The sequence below is a fragment of the Rhinichthys klamathensis genome, unplaced genomic scaffold (assembly GCF_029890125.1).
Source record: "Rhinichthys klamathensis goyatoka isolate OS25496 unplaced genomic scaffold, OSU_Roscu_1.1 h1tg000053l_1, whole genome shotgun sequence".
In the NCBI taxonomy this organism is placed as follows: domain Eukaryota; kingdom Metazoa; phylum Chordata; class Actinopteri; order Cypriniformes; family Leuciscidae; genus Rhinichthys; species Rhinichthys klamathensis.
In genome coordinates, this window is record NW_026606598.1 from 3,300,752 (window position 1) to 3,319,461 (window position 18,710).

Here is an 18,710-nt window from a genome sequence, read left to right on the forward strand (position 1 = left end):
TCCTTCCATTTCCCTTCTTTAAATGGTTTAAAATCATGCATTGAATAAATATGTAAAATGTTATTATTGCTGTTTCAATATATGCTTTTGGAGACACTGTTATTATTATTTAAAGTTTTGTTAAGTTCTTTTTTTTCATAATGACTTTCTTTTTTTAAGATAGGCTATCTAGCTTTTTGTTTATTTTTCAAAAAGACATCAGAACTGTATTATCCATGCAGTGAAATAAAGGAAATGGAATAATGCAAATGCACCGACTGAACTGTTCTGTTTGGGAAACAAATGCTGGTTTTAAAGAAACTACAAAAACAGAAAACAGATAGTTCACCAAAAAAAAAAAAAAAAAAATTTCATCATTTACTCACCCTTAAGTTGTCCCAAACCTGTATTGATTTCTTTCTTCTGCTGAGCACAAAAGAAGATATTTTGAGGAATATGCCTAACCAAACAGTTGATGGGCCCCAATGACTTCCATAGTATTTTTTCCCATGTGGAAGTCAATAGGGCCTATCAACTGATTGGTTACCAGCAAAAATCTTCAAAATATCTTCTTTTGTGTTCAGCAGAAGAAAGAGTAGGGGTGAGGGTGAGTAAATGAAAACAGTACTATTTTCATTTTTGGGTGAATTATCTCTTTAAGGGGGTCATATAATGGTACATGCACTTTTACAAGTTGATTGTACTGAAATGTGTGTTGCTGGCATGCTGTTGACAAAATAAGACACATTAAAAAGAGAAAGCCAAAGACAAAATTTGTCATGAAGAAAACAATGTTCCAAAAAAAAAAAAAAATTTGAAGATGCTTTTGATATATTCATAAAAAATTGCGAGAGAACATTAATCTCTTATGACAAGATAGCTGAAAGTTACAATGAAACGTTTCCCGTGTCGTGTGTAATGCTACACTGCCACCGCTAGATGTCAGTAGAATCAACAGTTCCGCATCAGCGCTCAGTCTCGTGAAGACAGTCCTGCTGCTGCTGCATCCTGTCAGCGCGCGACTCAGACTCAGACCGATCGCTCATATGAGGACAAGCAGCGTTTCTCAATTATACACAAACAAACAGCTGTGGAAACTCTATTACACCCTGACAGGTGGTAAGTAGTAATTCAACATTTGCCTGTCCGCTGCGTTTCATTTCGTTTAATATCAAATTGGCAGAAAATGTATGTCATATTTTATTCAATTTGTTCGTTTGTAAAGGTCTTTCAAGTTCATAGTCTTAAATGACAGTCTAATTGTTCCTTCATCTTACATCAAATCTGTCGCTAATGCCAGGTGTAGTATGATTAATTACATTTTGAATGAGCATATTCAGCTGCTCAGTTCAAAGAATTATCCTCCATTCATAGTCAGTAATGTTGTTGATGGTCTTTTTTTCATTGATGTCACATCATTATTGTCATGTGTTTTAAATGTTATATATTTACACAATTTATTATTTACGATATGAATTATATTTTCCCATGGACAATAGCAGTGTAAAAAAATACAGTTAATAGTTTTTTTTCATGCAATATTTACACAAAATTCAGTAAAACATTCAGTCTCATGCTTCTAAGTAACATTTTATTAAATAATCTTTTTAAGGAAACTGGTAGCACTTTATTTTACAGTCCTGTTCCGCATGTACATACTATGTACTTATTATTGCAATTACAATAACTGGGTTATAACTAGGCATTAACCCTGAACACACCCCTAAACTTATATTACCCAGTACTTTCTTAGGCAAGTACAAGTACACATACTGTAAAATAAAGGGTTACCCATTTTATTTGAAGGTGTCAGTGTTACAGTGTAATTATGCATTTGAGTACTGTGTAATAACAATTAACCACATGTACTTACTATAGGTTTAGGATTGGGGTTTGGTTTAGGGTTAGCCGCATGTAATTATGCATAATTTATAGTTATTACTACAGTAACTACATGTAATGTGTAACAAGGGCACTAAAATAAAGTGTTACCACGTAAAGTGTAACCAGGAAACATAATATAGTATTTATAATTATGTTTCCTTTTTTAAAATAATTGTATTAAATATAATTTAGAAGCATGAGACTTGAGTACTGTAGATTAAATTGGATGCCTTGTCTATTCTGTATTTTGTCTTCTGATTGCAGTGGCCAACCAGTGAACAAATTTAAAAGCCCAAAGGCCTCTCTATGGTTCCTAGTCACTCTCTGATCATGGGGAACGGTTCGATCAAAGCTCCTCGACTAGAGGAGACCTGCCTGTCCTCCGGTATAAAAGAAGCCCCTGTTTGGGAATCTGTGGAGCCCCTGAAGATGAGGATCGCCCATCTGGAGGAAGAGTTGGCACGGAGGGACCAGGAGTTCCGTGCACAGGAGAAGCGGTTACAGAGCCTTCAAAGGGAACTGGAGGCAAAGGTTTCCCAGATCGATAAGCTCCAGGATGCCATCGGGTATAACAGCCTCGGGCGCTCGCCGCCGGCACCACTGAGGCACAGCCGCAGACTCCTGAGTGTGATCAACCAGGGCTCCACACGCTTTCACAGAGTGGCTGTGGAGGTGCATCGACGCCTTAAAGCTAAGGAGGGCGTTTCAGCCGAACCTACATCGAGGCACTTCTGTCATGACCACAGGGTCCATCACATCTCCACTGAGAGACCTCACATCCGCAAAGACTCCAGGTGAGTGTGCGAACACTGACTGCACCACTGGATTGTTTGTTTCATTATGGAGTCACTGGAATACTGACTCCCCTAGAAAGGTGGATATAGGAGTAAGGTTTAGCCAAGCCTTTGTAGTGTCTCCAACCCCAGAGCGGGCTTGAAAGCCTTGATTTCCATAACACACTCTGAAGGGGATGGAGTGGCTAAAGAGAACACAAACTGTGGGCTATTTGTATGCATGGACAGGAATCATTACTGTTTTAATTAAACACGCTCTTGATGGCAGTCTACAAATCTCCTGCACTAATTCATTCATAAGATCCATTTGAGGTCAGTGGAGAGTTTCAGATGTGATAATGAGAATCAGCCATATAGTTCTGAAGACAATAAAGCATCTGAAACTGACATGTAAAATGTAGACGTTGTCCCCAAGTCAAGATTTTTCAGCTCTCCAAAAGAAAGAATGAAAAATGTATGCTTTGTTATGGAAGTACATTTATCCAAGAATTAAAATTCCCCAAATTAAGTCTATTTACACATTTATACATTATATATAATTCCAAACTCGTATACTGTTTTTTTTTTCAGTATAAGAGTATTCTAAGTATAAATACTTGCCCATATTTTAGATTTATGTACTGCATTTCAAGTCATGTGATGGCTTTGTGTGAGGAACAGACCAAAACTGAGTAAGAATTAATAAGAATAGGAATTGTTCTTATAATAATTAATACAAATAATTAGGTTTGTATTAATTAATTAACCTGAGGTTGATCATCTTCCCCTCCGCCTCATCGTGTAGTTTCGTTCAAAATTAAACATACGCTGCCATATAATATTTAGACATTCTTGCACCAGATTTGAATTTTTTACTTAAGTTGATTTCAGTTTAGTCTGTTCCTCACACAAGGGTTGAGAACACTTGAAATGTAAAGCATGTATCATAGCACTTTATACAATACAGATTGTTTCAAAGCAGCTTTATTGTGATAAACAGCAAAAAAACAATCAATGATGCAAACTTCATTAAATATGAGGCAAATTCTAATTCTGCTTTAAAGCAGCTCTAAAAAGACAATAGTGTCATTATTGAGCTGAATTCACTTCAGTGTTTATTCAGTTCAGTCCAATAACTGTAAAGTTCACCAATTATTAAATGAGTTCAATTCAGCTATAAGCAGCTCTACAGAAGACGAGTATCGTTATTCACTTTGAGTCAGTTCAGTGTTGATTCAATTTAGTTCAATAACAGTGTCGATGTTGTAAAATTCATAATTATGAAACAGTCAATCATGAATTTTGATAGATAGATAGATAGATAGATAGATAGATAGATAGATAGATAGATAGATAGATAGATAGATAGATAGATAGATAGATAGATAGATAGATGTAAACTCTTTTTGCTTCTTCTCCTGTAGCACTAAGAAACTGATCAATGAAGCCATCATGAACAATGACTTTCTGAAGAAGCTGGAGCCTCAGCACACTCGAGAGATGGTGGACTGCATGTACGAGAAAATCTACCCTGCTGAGCAGCTGGTTATTCAGGAAGGAGAGCCGGGGAACTACCTCTATGTGCTTGCTGGTAAACTCCAGATGTTTTTTTTACCTGCTTTTCATACTTTCGTATTTTTGAAATCAAAATATTTCACTGTACTCCACTGTTTTATATATTTTTTTCTCTGATTTGATTATCTGTGTTTAGAGGGTTTATTAGAGGTCATTCAAAATGGAAAGCTCCTGGGTCAGATGCGTCCTGGGACGGCCTTCGGAGAGTTGGCCATTCTCTATAACTGTAAAAGAACAGCCACAGTCAAAGGTGTGTGTGTTCCTGTTTTGGTGTATTTTTGTGTTTAAACTAATAGTTTACAGCAAGATAATAATAAAAAATTAGTATGAGTAAAAAAGTCATTTTTTTAAATTATGGACTGACCTATTCCTTTAAGGAGCATTAAGTAAAAAAATCTGTCATCTTTTATTATCATCAATTTTGTTTGTTTTTTGTGTGTTTTTTAACAATGAAAATAAATGTGGTCTAGTGTTGTTTAGGACCACAAAGTCTATGGACAAAAACAATTGAAGCTTTCTTCAAAATATCTTCTTTTGTGCTTTTAACAATCCTTTTAAGAATACTAATAAATCTGGCTAAATGTGAGTGTAGTTCATAATATTTAAAACATCAGAACATGGTTTAGATGTGCTCATGTTTGGATCTTTTAGAATATGTGCCTTGTAGACTGTTTGTGTGTATTGCAATGCTGCGGTGATACTGGTTGAAAAGCTGCTGTAGGTAATGATGTTAATAAAAAGTGCAATGTCAATGTAATAATTAAATCCTCATTTATTTATTTTTTCAGTGAAATGATTTTGCTTCCGTTACCTAAAAACTGATAGGTGCGTGCATTTTTAAAAAATAAAACATTTACGTTTTACTTAATACAAGTCCAAAGCATTACATTTGGATGCAGTCTGCAAAAAAATTGGGTTATATCAAACATGACCTTTTTTCTATTATTGTTGACCCACTTTTATTGTTAACATTGGATTTGTGTCATAGTTATAGATTTGTGAAGTGGAACTAATGGTGATTGCATTTCATTAGCTGTGACTCAGTCCCACATCTGGGCTCTGGACCGGCAGACGTTCCAGACTATCATGATGAGATCCACTCAGGCCAGACATGAGGAATACTTCAGCTTCCTGCGCAGGTACATTCATGCCACTAACATTTGTGCATATTTATCAGTTGTCAACTTCACACACACTAACAAACACACACTTCTCTGCTTGGCTGCTTCAACACGCATTCAGCACTTATTTAAATGCTTATTGTAGACCTAGTCACAAATGCGAATCAGTAGCCATGTTTCCATCCACTTGTCAATCGAATTATCCGAAGTTCGGTAAAAAACCTCATGCGAATAAAGCTGGTGAAAGTGTTTTTCCATCAAATGGCTTTAAAGCGGATAAAACCTGTGCGTAATGACGTCACATGCTGTTTTGCGATCAAATTGGTATATCGAATTGATTTGAGACATGTTAAAGTGTTTCCATTCATTTTCTCACCGAATTGCACAACATTCAAGCCAACATTTGCGAACAAAGTTTTACTAGGCAAAATGGATCGCACCATAATAACGTTTCCATCCGCGTTTATCGCATAAGCCGTATATCGATCAAGATCAAATCTGATGAGACCGATCTTATTTCATTTGAGTCGATATTCATGAAATTCAATCGAATTTGACTGTTTCCATAAGGCATTTTTCATTCGATATCACTTAATGCGGATACAAACGTGTGGATGGAAACATAGCTAGTGCATCATAAACTGATGTAAAAATGTAACTGTTAAAATAATGTTGGTTGGCGCAAGGGTTGAATGTGTTATAATGAAGAATTTCTTTCCTTATTTTTTTTGTGCACCTTTTGACATAATTTTTACGGATTCGATTGCATGCTGTTTACCTTTAATGCTGATTAAACATATTGTTACATTTTTTTTTAGTGTGTCTTTGTTGAAGGATCTACCAGAGGAGAAACTTGCCAAAATAATTGACTGTCTAGAAGTTGTAAGTTTTCAGCATTTTGTCTATAGCATTGTCATTTGTTGGTAATGCATATTTATTTCTGAAATGAAATAAAACCAAATCATATTCATGTTTCAATCTTTTTTAGGATTATTTTGACAAAGGAGAGTACATTATTCGTGAGGGCGAGGAAGGAAACACTTTCTTTATCATTGCTAAAGGAGAGGTATGCATTATTGCATTAAGTATTGATTTATATATAATCCATTAAATATTATTTTCTTTTTTATTTCATGGTTGTAGCATTGTGCAATCTTTCTGCTTTGCCAACATAAATATGTCTGTAGGAATCAGCAGACACACGGCCCATAGAAGCCCCAACTAGTGCTTAAATGGGAGTCTATGGCAGATACCTGTACCATTGATTGTAATGGAGCAAAGATTGATGTTAATTGAATAAGAGACTGGAGATTAATTATTTTGAGACCAACCCAGAAGCCATAATTCAATAATTATTATCCAATAATTTTGTGTGTTCTTTTCCAGGTGTCTGTAACACAGACTACAGAGGGCTTTTCAGAACCACAGGAGATTAAGACTCTTGGAGTGGGTGATTACTTTGGGGAAAAGGCTCTCATAAGGTTTGGAGAGGGTATCATTGTGAAGTGTTTTTAACAATATTGAACACATCCAACAATGACTCCTTTGTGACTATGGACTTCCTGTAGGCCAGGAAAAAGACTAATTACATATCTCTACAATGTCCACAGATTGTTCGCTAAGAGCTGTAAGAAACAGAGATTCTGTAGGAGTGGATGTGGGAGGAGGAATGTCAGTCATCTGAAAAGATGTTCATTCTCAATGTACCATTGTTGATGGGCTCACATAGGCTACTTAGACACAGGAGAGCCACTTGTCATATTCACTAATTTGTAATAATGATTTAGATTCATTTAAAGCTATGGAACAAGCAAATGTTTTTCTGGATGTTTTCAGTCACTGTTTATTTATATATACTGTATATATATATATATATATATATATATATATATATATATAATCTCCAAACCGGCACAACATCATTACATTTGTCTTATAATTCCATTTCAGTGAGGATGTCCGCTCGGCTAATATCATTGCAAAAGAAAATGACACACAGTGTTTGGTGGTGGATAGAGAGTAAGTGATGTTTCTTCCACACTAACAAGTAGGGTTGTCACCATATCATAATTTGATTATCACACATATCGTAAGTTGTCAATACCAATTTTGATACCACAGAAAAAAAAACTAATATGTTATTAAACATCCTGTGTTATTTAAAAAAAAATCTAATATAAATATCGTGTCATGTAGCCTTCAGGTATTTCTTAATTAGGCATATCTTGTTTCCGATTTTTCAAATAATTATCAAAGAAAGCAGTTTATTTTACGGTAATAAAATAAAAGAACAAAAACAAATAACTAGAAACATAACAAATAAAACAATAGAAGAGAGATACAAATTAAGTGAAAAATACAAATCAAATGTAATCAAATTAAAAATAATAAATATATAATAATACAAATGATAATAAAATGATTTTAAAAAGATGAAATTGTCATTGTTATAACTCTATTGGATACATGCCACTAATAAATTGGTGGTTGTCTGGTATAACCTAAAATTATAATTGTATAGCTTTTTACAGCTTTAAATTAGTCTTAATTATTAAGAATCATTGACAAACCTTTTTATTTTAATATAGACTACTGCTACATCCCTACTAACAACATACAATGAAAAGAAATGGGTATAGGATTTACTTTGAAACAATTTTCCCTCAGGAATTGAAAGTACATTTTGCAAATAATTACAAAGAAATGGGGGAAAAAAACAATTAAACTGTAATCTTTGTTTTATTTACAACTTTGAAAAAGACTTTTTTACAGCATACTATTATTCTACCTGTGACTAAAACAGTTACTATCACTGTCTCGGGATTTTTAAACAGTAACTTCAATCAGATGGTGGGAACCTACGACGAGCTGCAAGCCTATCTGAGGGAGTATGTGGAGCAGCTTTCTCTGAGTGATGAGATGAGGAATGCCATGTAAGAACACACCTAATGGAAACAGACACAGCTACTACTGTAAGCCTACTCCATTCCTGTATGTGACAGTCACAATCATTTCCCCACAGGCCTCAGTCGCCTCTTTACGAACGCTCTCCAGAGGCAGCAGAGTTCAGAAGGCTGAAGGAGAAGGCTGCTGGTTTGTCCAGTTACTCATTCATGAAAGAACTTCAAGTGGTGGCCACACTAGGGATGGGAGGCTTTGGACGAGTGGAGCTGGTTAGATTTCATTTATACAGCATACATATCACTCTGATGCATGAATATATCTAGTAAAAAGTTTTGCACCAATGGCATGATGTAAACAATGACACCAATGGCATACTTATTGCATGCATTTTGTGTCTTAGGTCAAGCTTAAAGATTCAGAAGATACTGCTTTTGCTTTAAAGTGTATTAAGAAGAAGCACATTGTGGACACCAGGCAGCAGGAGCACATTTATTCAGAAAAGGACATCCTCCAACAGACCCGTTCTAACTTTATTGTCAGGTCAGTCTAATGAGCATCTTTCCTGCCGCATACTGACATATTGTAATTGGAGAAGTGTAAACACACAGGAATAATGGTACAATTTAGATTCATATAATCCTCAAGAGTGATGAAGGTATCTGTACACAGATTGGGCTCAAGAACAAGACTTAAGTTCCCCCTGAAGGCCACTAAATTAATTAATTAGTTAATCAATATAATGGACTGAATGAATGGCTTGCTGCTAGACCGCAAGACCGGTGGGAGAAACCTATGTAAACAGACTGTTGTTTGCTGTTTGTTAATTAAGATCTGATGGATGAACTTGCACTTCGATTAGACTTGTTTATTAGATAATGTTGTGTCAATTATGATAAGACTTTCCGGTGTTTTGGAAGCTGGCAACTTTCAATTTATTTCAGTCACTGTCACTAGGGCTACAGACACTATTTATGGCTATCATAGCTGTACATAGAAAATGGTCTTGACTTTGATTATCTGTTCATACAGGGGTCAATGACATGATGCTATTTTTTTTGTCTGGATTTATTAATTTACTCAAAAATACATAAAACATGTAGTTCATCATACATACAATGACATAAACACACTATGATGTACAAATAGAATTTCTGAATAAAAATATTTTTATATAGTTTATATATGAATTCTAAAATGTCTAATTAAAAGGATGATTTTTTTTATAAAACCTTATTAAGTAGTTTGCCATTATAATTTAATATAATTTATTGATTACTATTGATTTCGTATTATTGATTATTATTCCTAAAAGCAATTAAGCAGTATTGTTCAAGTTGTATAAATATATATATTTTTAAAATTGTTTGCCAAATTTGATGTTTTTAACCCCCCCATAAAAAATATGCCTATGATGGTCACACCACATGACATTTTTAGAGCCATTAAAATAAACTTGTTAAAAATGGTATAAAAGCTATCATCACGTCAACTGGTACAATTCTAGAAACTTGGCACATGTGTTACTTTTAAACCAAAAGATTTGTCCTTTTCTTCATCTTTTTTTTTCACAAGATTGGAACCGCTGAGTGTCCTTAATGCATAATTAAATTTACATTCAATCTAATTATTTAAATCTACACATTACACCTGAAATATGTCGTTTAGCAGACACTTTTATCCAAAGCGACTGGAGGCCACAGTGGTGTCAGAGCTCAGTAACCTGCTCCATTCCTTCAAACAATGTGGTGGAGCGGACAGAGTCATACTGACACATTAGACATTTATCTTATATCTGTCACAGTGGTCTCAGTGCCATTGTGCTTTTCATCTGTGTCAGAAAAGGGGCTTCTACTTTGCATGTTTCTAGGAAACTCCTCAGGGAATTTCAAACCATGCTTATATTCCTGTCTGAGTGTGTGCTCTAGCTCATTTTATTGCCTCTCTGGCATTTGTGGACGAAAAGCACAGCTTTACATGCAAGTCTAGTTCTCTATGAAAGCTAGCAGTAAGAAATGCTAAAGAGACACTAATCGAGTGTGTCAGGCTGCCCTTGTGTGTTTCAGGTTGTTCCGGACTTTCCGGGATGATAAGTATGTTTACATGCTGCTTGAGGTTTGCTTGGGAGGAGAGCTGTGGAGCGTGCTAAGGGACATGTGAGTGTAGGTTGTTTTGACACTGTGCATATTGCATATATCACAGCCCACCGTCTTTGATAAACATTTATTTTGATCACATACACGGTTATTACTGACTTATCGCTGATTGAGTCATAGCTGCTAATAGATGTAGAATACGTAAGTCTCTTAATTTAGGACGTCATGATGTTTTGATTTCATTTAGGAGTTGCTTTGACGAGCACACTGCCCGTTTCTGTACTGGATGTGTGCTGGAAGCTTTTGATTACCTGCACAGCAGAGGCATCGTGTACCGAGACCTGAAGCCAGAGAATCTTCTTCTGGACGGGGAAGGCTATGTCAAAATGGTCATTGTACATACATCACTAAATACCATGGTGAAAGGTCCAAAAGTCTGAGGCCACATTAAAAAATAAAAATAAAAGCAAAAAATAAATAAAATGATGTAACATGAATAAGAATTATTTCAGATGATTTTTCACTATTTCAAGGCTTCAAAGCCAGTGATGGTGATGGTCTTATTATCGGGATATACGAGGGTCCGTCCGTGGCTCTACCGTTGGAGAAAGCATCACAGCTAACTTGGATCACGTGTGCCTTGATAACCAATCACATTGCAGCGTTGATGTCATTGAATTTCGCTCAGACTCAAGAGTTGTGCTTCAGTCAGTCACTGTTTGCGGATACCATAAAAATATATGATAAGTGTGTAAACTGAATCATACCTGTCGCGCAATTGTCTGTGACCTCTTATGAAACAGCTTTTTTTTTCAGTGTAAACTCTAAAAATGAATGAATCCAAAACGAATGTTTAAGAGCATGTTGAAGATTAGCCCATGGGCTGTCGATTCATAAAATAAGCCGTTTTCCCACAAAAGCAGTTTATTCAGCATGGTGAAGCCTCTCCTCCATTGACATCCAATTTAATATTTTCAATTAAAATTTTCACGCAGATGTGATCATATAATTTGTGATTATTTGTAATACAATAATTTTCACTAGTGGTCTCAGACTTTTGTTCCTCACTCTGTATGGGAGTCTGGAATATGTAGCGATGTCTCAGACTCACTGAGCATCCTTATTATCTACGCTGTTTTTTTTTTTTTTTTTTAGACCGATTTTGGCTTTGCCAAAAAGATCGGACTAGGTAAGAAGACTTGGACGTTCTGTGGCACTCCTGAGTATGTGGCTCCTGAGGTCATCATGAATAAGGGTCATGACTTTGGAGCTGACTGCTGGTCCATGGGCATCCTTATCTTTGAGCTCCTAATGGGCAGGTAATCGTGTGTGTTTCATATCATGTGTTTCATCCACCAAATGCTTCCACGGGACTGAGTTTGTAGGCTGACCCAAAAGTGGAAATATTGAAAAAAATGGAAACTTTTAAAGCAACTTCTGGTTCAACCAATGCTGGGACGGACAAACAATGGAAAGTGTTTGGTAGAAATAATCAGTTTCACAATTCTATTTGGTGCCACTAGTGGCGCAGAAAATTGCACATTTCACCTTTAAAGAGCACAGATTTCCCAGACCTTCAGAGAATCGGTTCTGTTGCTGAATTGGCACGGCCTTCCCTGTCCTCTGCCAATACTCTCTGCACCATGTTCAACATCCGTTTTATAAAGGGCAGGGCTCTCTTGACCAGAGCAAATGGTCCTCTAGTGAAATTAGCCGTTATGGCTTTCACTGTGTACTCTGTTGCCTCAAGCTTCAGTCAGCATCACCATGACAACAGAGTATTGGGGATGGGACTATGTAATATATGCAGTTGCAGTGTGATTAACCAGCTGGATGAAATCTTTATGATGTAATGCCACATGAAGTTTACATCTTCTCAAAGCTTACTGATGCATACTGTTAGCTGAGCTCATTTATTTACATTCTTGTGCACAGTTGCGTTATGCATTTTTGTGACATTAATCATGTATTGTTTAACTCAAATTCACAAAATGAAATACATTTTAGGCATCGTCTGCCTTATGGTTTAATTTGAGCAATTTAAGTGGCTTAAATTATGATAAATGACCTTTGATTGTGTTTGAAATATAACATCTCCCACACGACTGTCAGCCCTCCATTCACAGGCTCTGATCCGATCAGGATCTACACTATGGTTCTTCATGGGATAGAGAAGGTGGACATTCCCAAGAGGATCAGCAAGCGTCCAGAGGATCTCATACGGAGACTTTGCAAGTATGTTTCTCTCGTTCTGACACTTTTGTCAAACTCATCTCAAATACGCAGCAGTTCGCTGACCAGAGGTTTTGTAAACACATAATAGCACATTACTGTGCATTTCTTTTGAAACGTTTTGTCATGTATTTAAATGTATTTGTAATGATAAAGTTGCAAGATTACATTTAATATTATATTAACTTTAAATGTAATATCAAATATTATAATCAAGTTCTTTTGTATGTTAGTCAACGCATAAGTGTACTTCTTTAAAGCACAACAAATGATTATAAAAATATGATTTAAAATGTAAAGTAAAACATTTAATATGCCATTTTTACAAAGTGCACTTTTTAGAAGTGTATTTAAGTGTGTTAAGAAGAAATATGATCATAAAAAAGCACATTTAAGTGGCAAGTTATCTACAAGTATACAGTTTCTTAAAAATATACTTTGAAGATTTGAACTACACTACAAGTGCACATTCAGTACAATTAGGCACACATCTTTTTCATGCGAGTATTTATGAACCACATCCCTCTTTGTCCACCGATTTTAATAAATTATTTCTGAGCTTGTCACACTAGATTGCTAACTTGAAGCATACGTGCGATGCTGCCATAGAATTTGGCATAACATAGTCTTCTTGACTGGAGTGTGCTATTGATGCCTTTATATGCTGCCTATGTAGGGAGCTTACTAGATTTTGTAACAGAGCCTCTGTCATCATATCCTCCAGACATGCTATCACTTCAGATTTGATGATCTGTACAGATTGTAATCAAGAATAAAATAGGATTAGATGTTCACTGTGATTGCAGCATGTCCTGATTTTGCCAAGTTAGACAAGTTCCTGGGTCAACGTATTTTGTTGATCCTGGAACAACATTCCTGTCCGAAAATTTAATCCTAACCATATCCCTACCCCTAAACCCAAGCCTACCCATAACTTATCCCTAAATCAGAGGGAAATGGTAGGTAAACAACACTGATGTAGAAGCACCAAACCCTAACCCTAAACTTGACAAACTGTAAACTTGTTTCTCAAATCTGATTGGTTGATTAGAAGGTTTGTATCAGGATAAAAAAATATGTTGCACTTGGTGAAATCAGATTCTGCATGTGTCAATATCAATGTGTCACTGTCAATGTATGTTATATACAGTATATTTATTGTTGTGAATTTTTCTCTTGCTTGGCCTGTATGAGAACAGTCAGAAACTCACTCATCTTCCTCACTGTCTCCAGACTCAATCCAGCAGAACGGCTTGGGAATAAAAAGAATGGGATCATTGACATCAAGAAACACAAGTAGGTCAATTCACAAGTTCGCTTGATCATATAATCATGTGGAAAATATAGTTAAACAGGTTAGGTGTGCTGACCTTGGTTAAAGGACACTATACAAGTGAAGATTGGTTACAATTAAGTGTACTTATTTATTGAATAAATAGTGACTTTTTTTATTACTATTTATTCCTTAAATGTTTTATAATATTGATTTCATTAGGTTTAGTGTCATAACTCCGTCTCTGTAGCCAATGTTATGAATCCACCAATCCTGCCCATACATTTTTGTAACTTTAACTTTAACTTTATTATTAACTTCATTTGTCTCACTGTACACTGCAGGCCTTACACTCTCATATTCTCATGTAAGTGTTTCATTTTTCAGCATTAAAAGAACATTAGACCCACCCGGGAGTAGACTGAACCACTGATCCACGTGTCTGATCACGGGTAGTGCATTGTTGAGTCTGTTTTGCTGCTGGTCTGTTCGCTCTTTTGTATGTCACAGCACAATGGGTAGCTGAGCTAGCCTGCCAAATTAGCCTCAATGCATTCACAGGGGGAGCAATTAGTGACCAAAACGAGACGCACAGCTGTCGCCATCTTTCACAGAGCAGTGAAGCCGCAGACAGCAAGGTGAAGCGCTGGGCCCATCCTTTAACAGTCACACAAGTGATAGCGCCTAAAGTGCATGTGCACTGATGATGCTCACTGGACCAATAACAATCGACTGGGACTCACCACACTTATTATGTTACTAACTCTGTGTGTTTGTACTAAGAAGCTGTTGTTTTTATATTCATTATGCTTGAGTATTCTTATCACGCAGGGGTGATTCAGGTAACGTACACACAAAGAGCTCAACATCATTTGTATTATGTCACTAAATTATGTTCAGAGCATTATGCAAATGAAGGCGCATGCTCTTGATACAGGCATGAATATGCATGTGCAGGTAACAATGTGTCGTCAGACGAGTGAGATCTGAGATATAAAACCGTTCAAAAGTCAGATCATTCTTACAAATAAAAACCCCGCAAGGACACGTTAAATTGGTCGAAAGTGAAGACATTTATAATGTCTTAATACTGTTTTCAAGATTGATAATAAGAAATGTTTCTTGAGCAATAGATCAGCATAGAATGATTTGTGAAGGATCATGTGACACTGAAGACTGGAGTAATGATGCTGAAAATTCAGCTTTGCGTCACAGGAATAAATTACATTTTAAAATATAGTAAAATACTGATGTATTTACCGGTACTTTTAATCAAATCAATTCAGTCTTGGTGAGCTTCTTTCAAAAACATTAAAAAATCTTAGCGACCCCAAACTTTTGAACGGTAGTGTATCTTCAGAATTTTATGGTCATATTATGAGGAATCAAAAAATATACAGAATAACTTTCAGAACTCAAAACATCCTCCCCAGTCCAAAAAAAGACCATTAAACTGCAAACATGCAAAGAGGCTGTTATGGGGCAGTTAAAAACTATTGAAAAAGAGAGCATGTGAAGAGAGCCCTTACGAATGCATCTTAAAGGAACCATAGCAAAAATAAAAGTGCACATGGCCTGTTCAATTCTAAAGGTCAGTGAGAGTGTGGAAATGGGCATCAAAATTAAATTAATTTTGGAGCAGTAAAACATTTTCTAACAATAATAGTGGACCACGGGGGAAAGAAAAATAGTTCCCTTGAAACATTTTCTCACTACAAGGAAAGTGACAGATGAGGCTGAAGATGTGTGCAGATGCTGTTACTGTACTGTGGAGGTTTAGTTTGTTCCACTGTTTTCTCACAGGTGGTTTCAAGGCTTCAACTGGGAGGGACTCAGAAGGCAGAAGCTGACGTCTCCTCTGAGGAGAGAGGTGAAGCATCGCTCCAACAGATTTTAGGCTGTATCCCAAATCGCATATTCTCTTGAGTAGGTGCTTATTTTGATTAAGTAATTACTTTGCAAACTCTAAAAAGTAAGTTATACAGTATGAATGCGTGTAGTATGAATGTAATCCGGACGTACTGTATTCGCCATGTTGTCATTATCATGTCAGTTGTGTCGCTTCCCTGACATTCATAAATCCTCTCCCATGGCCTCGTGGGATAGTGAAGTGTCCATTGACTGCACACTTCAGAATCTCGCCGGAAATAGTAGGTCATCCAGGGACTTTTTGCCTACTCTTATAAGTACTGAGAATTCGGACACACTACTTCTGTCACATAATTTTTTTGCCTAATTTTTTTTTTGCAATTTAGGATGCAGCCAATGTTTTTACATATGTCTTGAGAAATGAAAGCCAGTTATCCTAAACTTGTGGTATTTTGCAGCTAAAAGGACCTCTGGATCACAGCCATTTCGACATGTTTCCCCCTGAGCTTGAGGAGCCTCCAGATGAATTCTCTGGCTGGGATAAAGACTTCTGAAAACACGCTGTTTCTATGAGCCTGTTCTGCAGAGCATCGCTGTGCTCTCATTTAACTATTTTCAGACCGCTTCACTGACCAGTTTGCCTTTATAAGTGAGCAAAGGCTCAAAGACGATCTAATATAAAGTGATGGTGGAGGGTGGACAGTGTCTGGACTGGAGAAGTCTCAGTATTACCTCGATGTGCTTTATGGAGCATTGTGCAATCTACTGACTTGTTCAGATGGACAAGATCTCATTTTACAAAGTGAAAGGTTATTGCAGTGATATCTCATTATATAGATAAATCACCGATGCCTAAAATCTGTCTATTTGTGACATTTACACTTCATTTTTTAAGACCTAATATGTCATTAAGTCACTGACAGGTCAGTCAGATGTGTTTGGATATGATTCATTTTGCAATCATTCAGCCGGAACTTTAAGTGCACAGCTAATATTTTAAGAAGCTGCTTTTATACTCACTCCTGACCATTTTATTTTTCTTTTTGGAATTGGATATGGCTTAAAACATGTTTTCAAGAGAAAAAATGGATGTAATAAATAACCATAATCATAGACTTTGTTTTTGGAAACCCAAATTCATCCGTTTATTTGAAAAAAGTTTTGATTATGAAACAGATTTATTTTGCTAATGTTGGATGTAAGCACAGCCACAATGACAACATGAAAAAAAAAGTTCAGACAATAAACAAAGGTGGGCCTTATATTTTAATAATATAGTTACTTTATACATTTTGATGAAAAAGTCCTTTCTTTAAATTCTAACTTTATAATACTAACAATATTTCATGTACAGATGTAAATAATTTATTTTCTGTTGTACTTATTGTGGTTTATCTAAATTAGTGTATTTCATTCTTTGGATCAGAGTCTAGATATTTCACTAATGAGAAAAACAACACTGTCATCTACTGGTAAAAATCTGCAAGCACAAGCAAGAGAGACTTCACCAATGTGTTTCTAAGTAATCAATGTTGATAAAGGTTGCGCAGATGGACACTAATGCATTCCCCTACACATGGTTTTGTGCATTTTATGCTGCTCTTCCACATGCAGGTGCTCAGACTTGCGCAGATTCTGTGGCATGTGCTTTTAAGAGAAGCTTCATTTTTTCTAACATAAGAGAGACTGGTAGGATAACAATAGTTGCATATTTCTTCATTCCGTGAATCACACAAAAATCTGACCAAGTCAAATATCATCGCAAAATAAAAAGAAATAAATTAATACATTTAAATTAAGCACATGTTCCCACCAAATTAGATTATTGTAATGCATCCACGTAGCCTAATGGTTACTTTTTTGTCTAATTCTTAAAAGATAAAAGCAAGAAAAGAAGCAGTAGCCTACACTTGCAAATGGCTCTAAATATAAAATAATGCTGTAAGGGGTGTACAGTCAAAGACCCAGAACCAGATATGAAGAATGAAGACCCGGAGTCAGAATTATAAAAAAATTAAAGAAAAGTTTTACTGAAGATAGTTTGCATTTTCATCAGCAGAAGTCAGCTTCAAGACTCACACAGGAGTTCGTAGGCCGCCCCGCTTACAGTTACAAAGATCACAGCAGTTATACCATTTCCAAGGTCTAAGCTACGTCATTGCTTACAGGTTGAATGATTCTCATTGGCTAAGAAACATGAAAGCCTAAACAATTTAACACATGTGAGGAGATAGGGGTGCCTATCGCCATTAGTAAAGATAGTTGTCGTCCACTCATTAGATTTAGGTCTGTGGTGGCCTCGCAGGTTAGAGAAGGGCGCCGGGGTGTCTGGTCCGACCGTCCAGAACCTACATAGAATGTCATACGCACACACACACAAATAACAGACACTAGCAAATAACAGCTCCCATCAAGGCTGAAGAGAGTCTGAGCTCCTTATTATCAGTTAAGTATACCAAAACATACTGCTAAAACATTCACTCATTTAAGAGAAAAACAGATCACTGGCATTTACTCCCAAGGAAGGAAATATACTGGAAAGAATACATTTTAATACAACAATTAAAGTTTGATAGTGACACTCAATATAGCTTGACCATATGTCCAGCGAAGAATCATATGTGCCCACGCTGCCTTTAGGACCCTCTAACCTTTCTACTGATCCCAGAGAAAGAGACAAACGGCCTTGTGGGTTACGTGGCCTTCGGGTCCTGCGTGTACTTCGTGCAATCTCAAAGTAAGATTGGAATGCACCTAAAAGAAACTGGTTACTTGCATCCATGCATTTAAGAAAATATAATTTCACAAGCACAAGAATATAAAAATTATTATGTGATAATGAATATATTTGATTATTGATTTTTATAAAGGAAGTATATAACCATTCAAAATGATATATGATTATATATGTATTTGAAGAGGCAAGGGATTTTGACCAACCCTTCAGTCCCCCGTTTTAGACCAATGTGGGGTCCAATACCGCCACGTCTGGTCTAACCAGTGAGGT

General features: G+C 36.2%; 1 protein-coding gene across 1 annotated transcript; it reads left to right on the top strand.

The window, feature by feature from the left end:
- The first annotated feature begins 890 nt into the window (after positions 1-890).
- LOC130083165 (cGMP-dependent protein kinase 2) lies at positions 891-16,485 on the top strand. The gene is made up of 19 exons (XM_056248208.1): positions 891-1,098; positions 2,128-2,657; positions 4,061-4,227; positions 4,348-4,461; positions 5,245-5,350; positions 6,151-6,214; positions 6,321-6,398; positions 6,719-6,813; positions 7,283-7,351; positions 8,167-8,265; positions 8,355-8,505; positions 8,637-8,776; positions 10,300-10,389; positions 10,577-10,718; positions 11,485-11,648; positions 12,442-12,564; positions 13,795-13,857; positions 15,638-15,704; positions 16,162-16,485. Exons 2-19 carry the CDS (start codon positions 2,170-2,172, stop codon positions 16,255-16,257), a joined length of 2,316 nt encoding a protein of 771 aa, XP_056104183.1. The 5' UTR covers positions 891-1,098; positions 2,128-2,169; the 3' UTR covers positions 16,258-16,485.
- Positions 16,486-18,710: the final 2,225 nt, after the last annotated feature.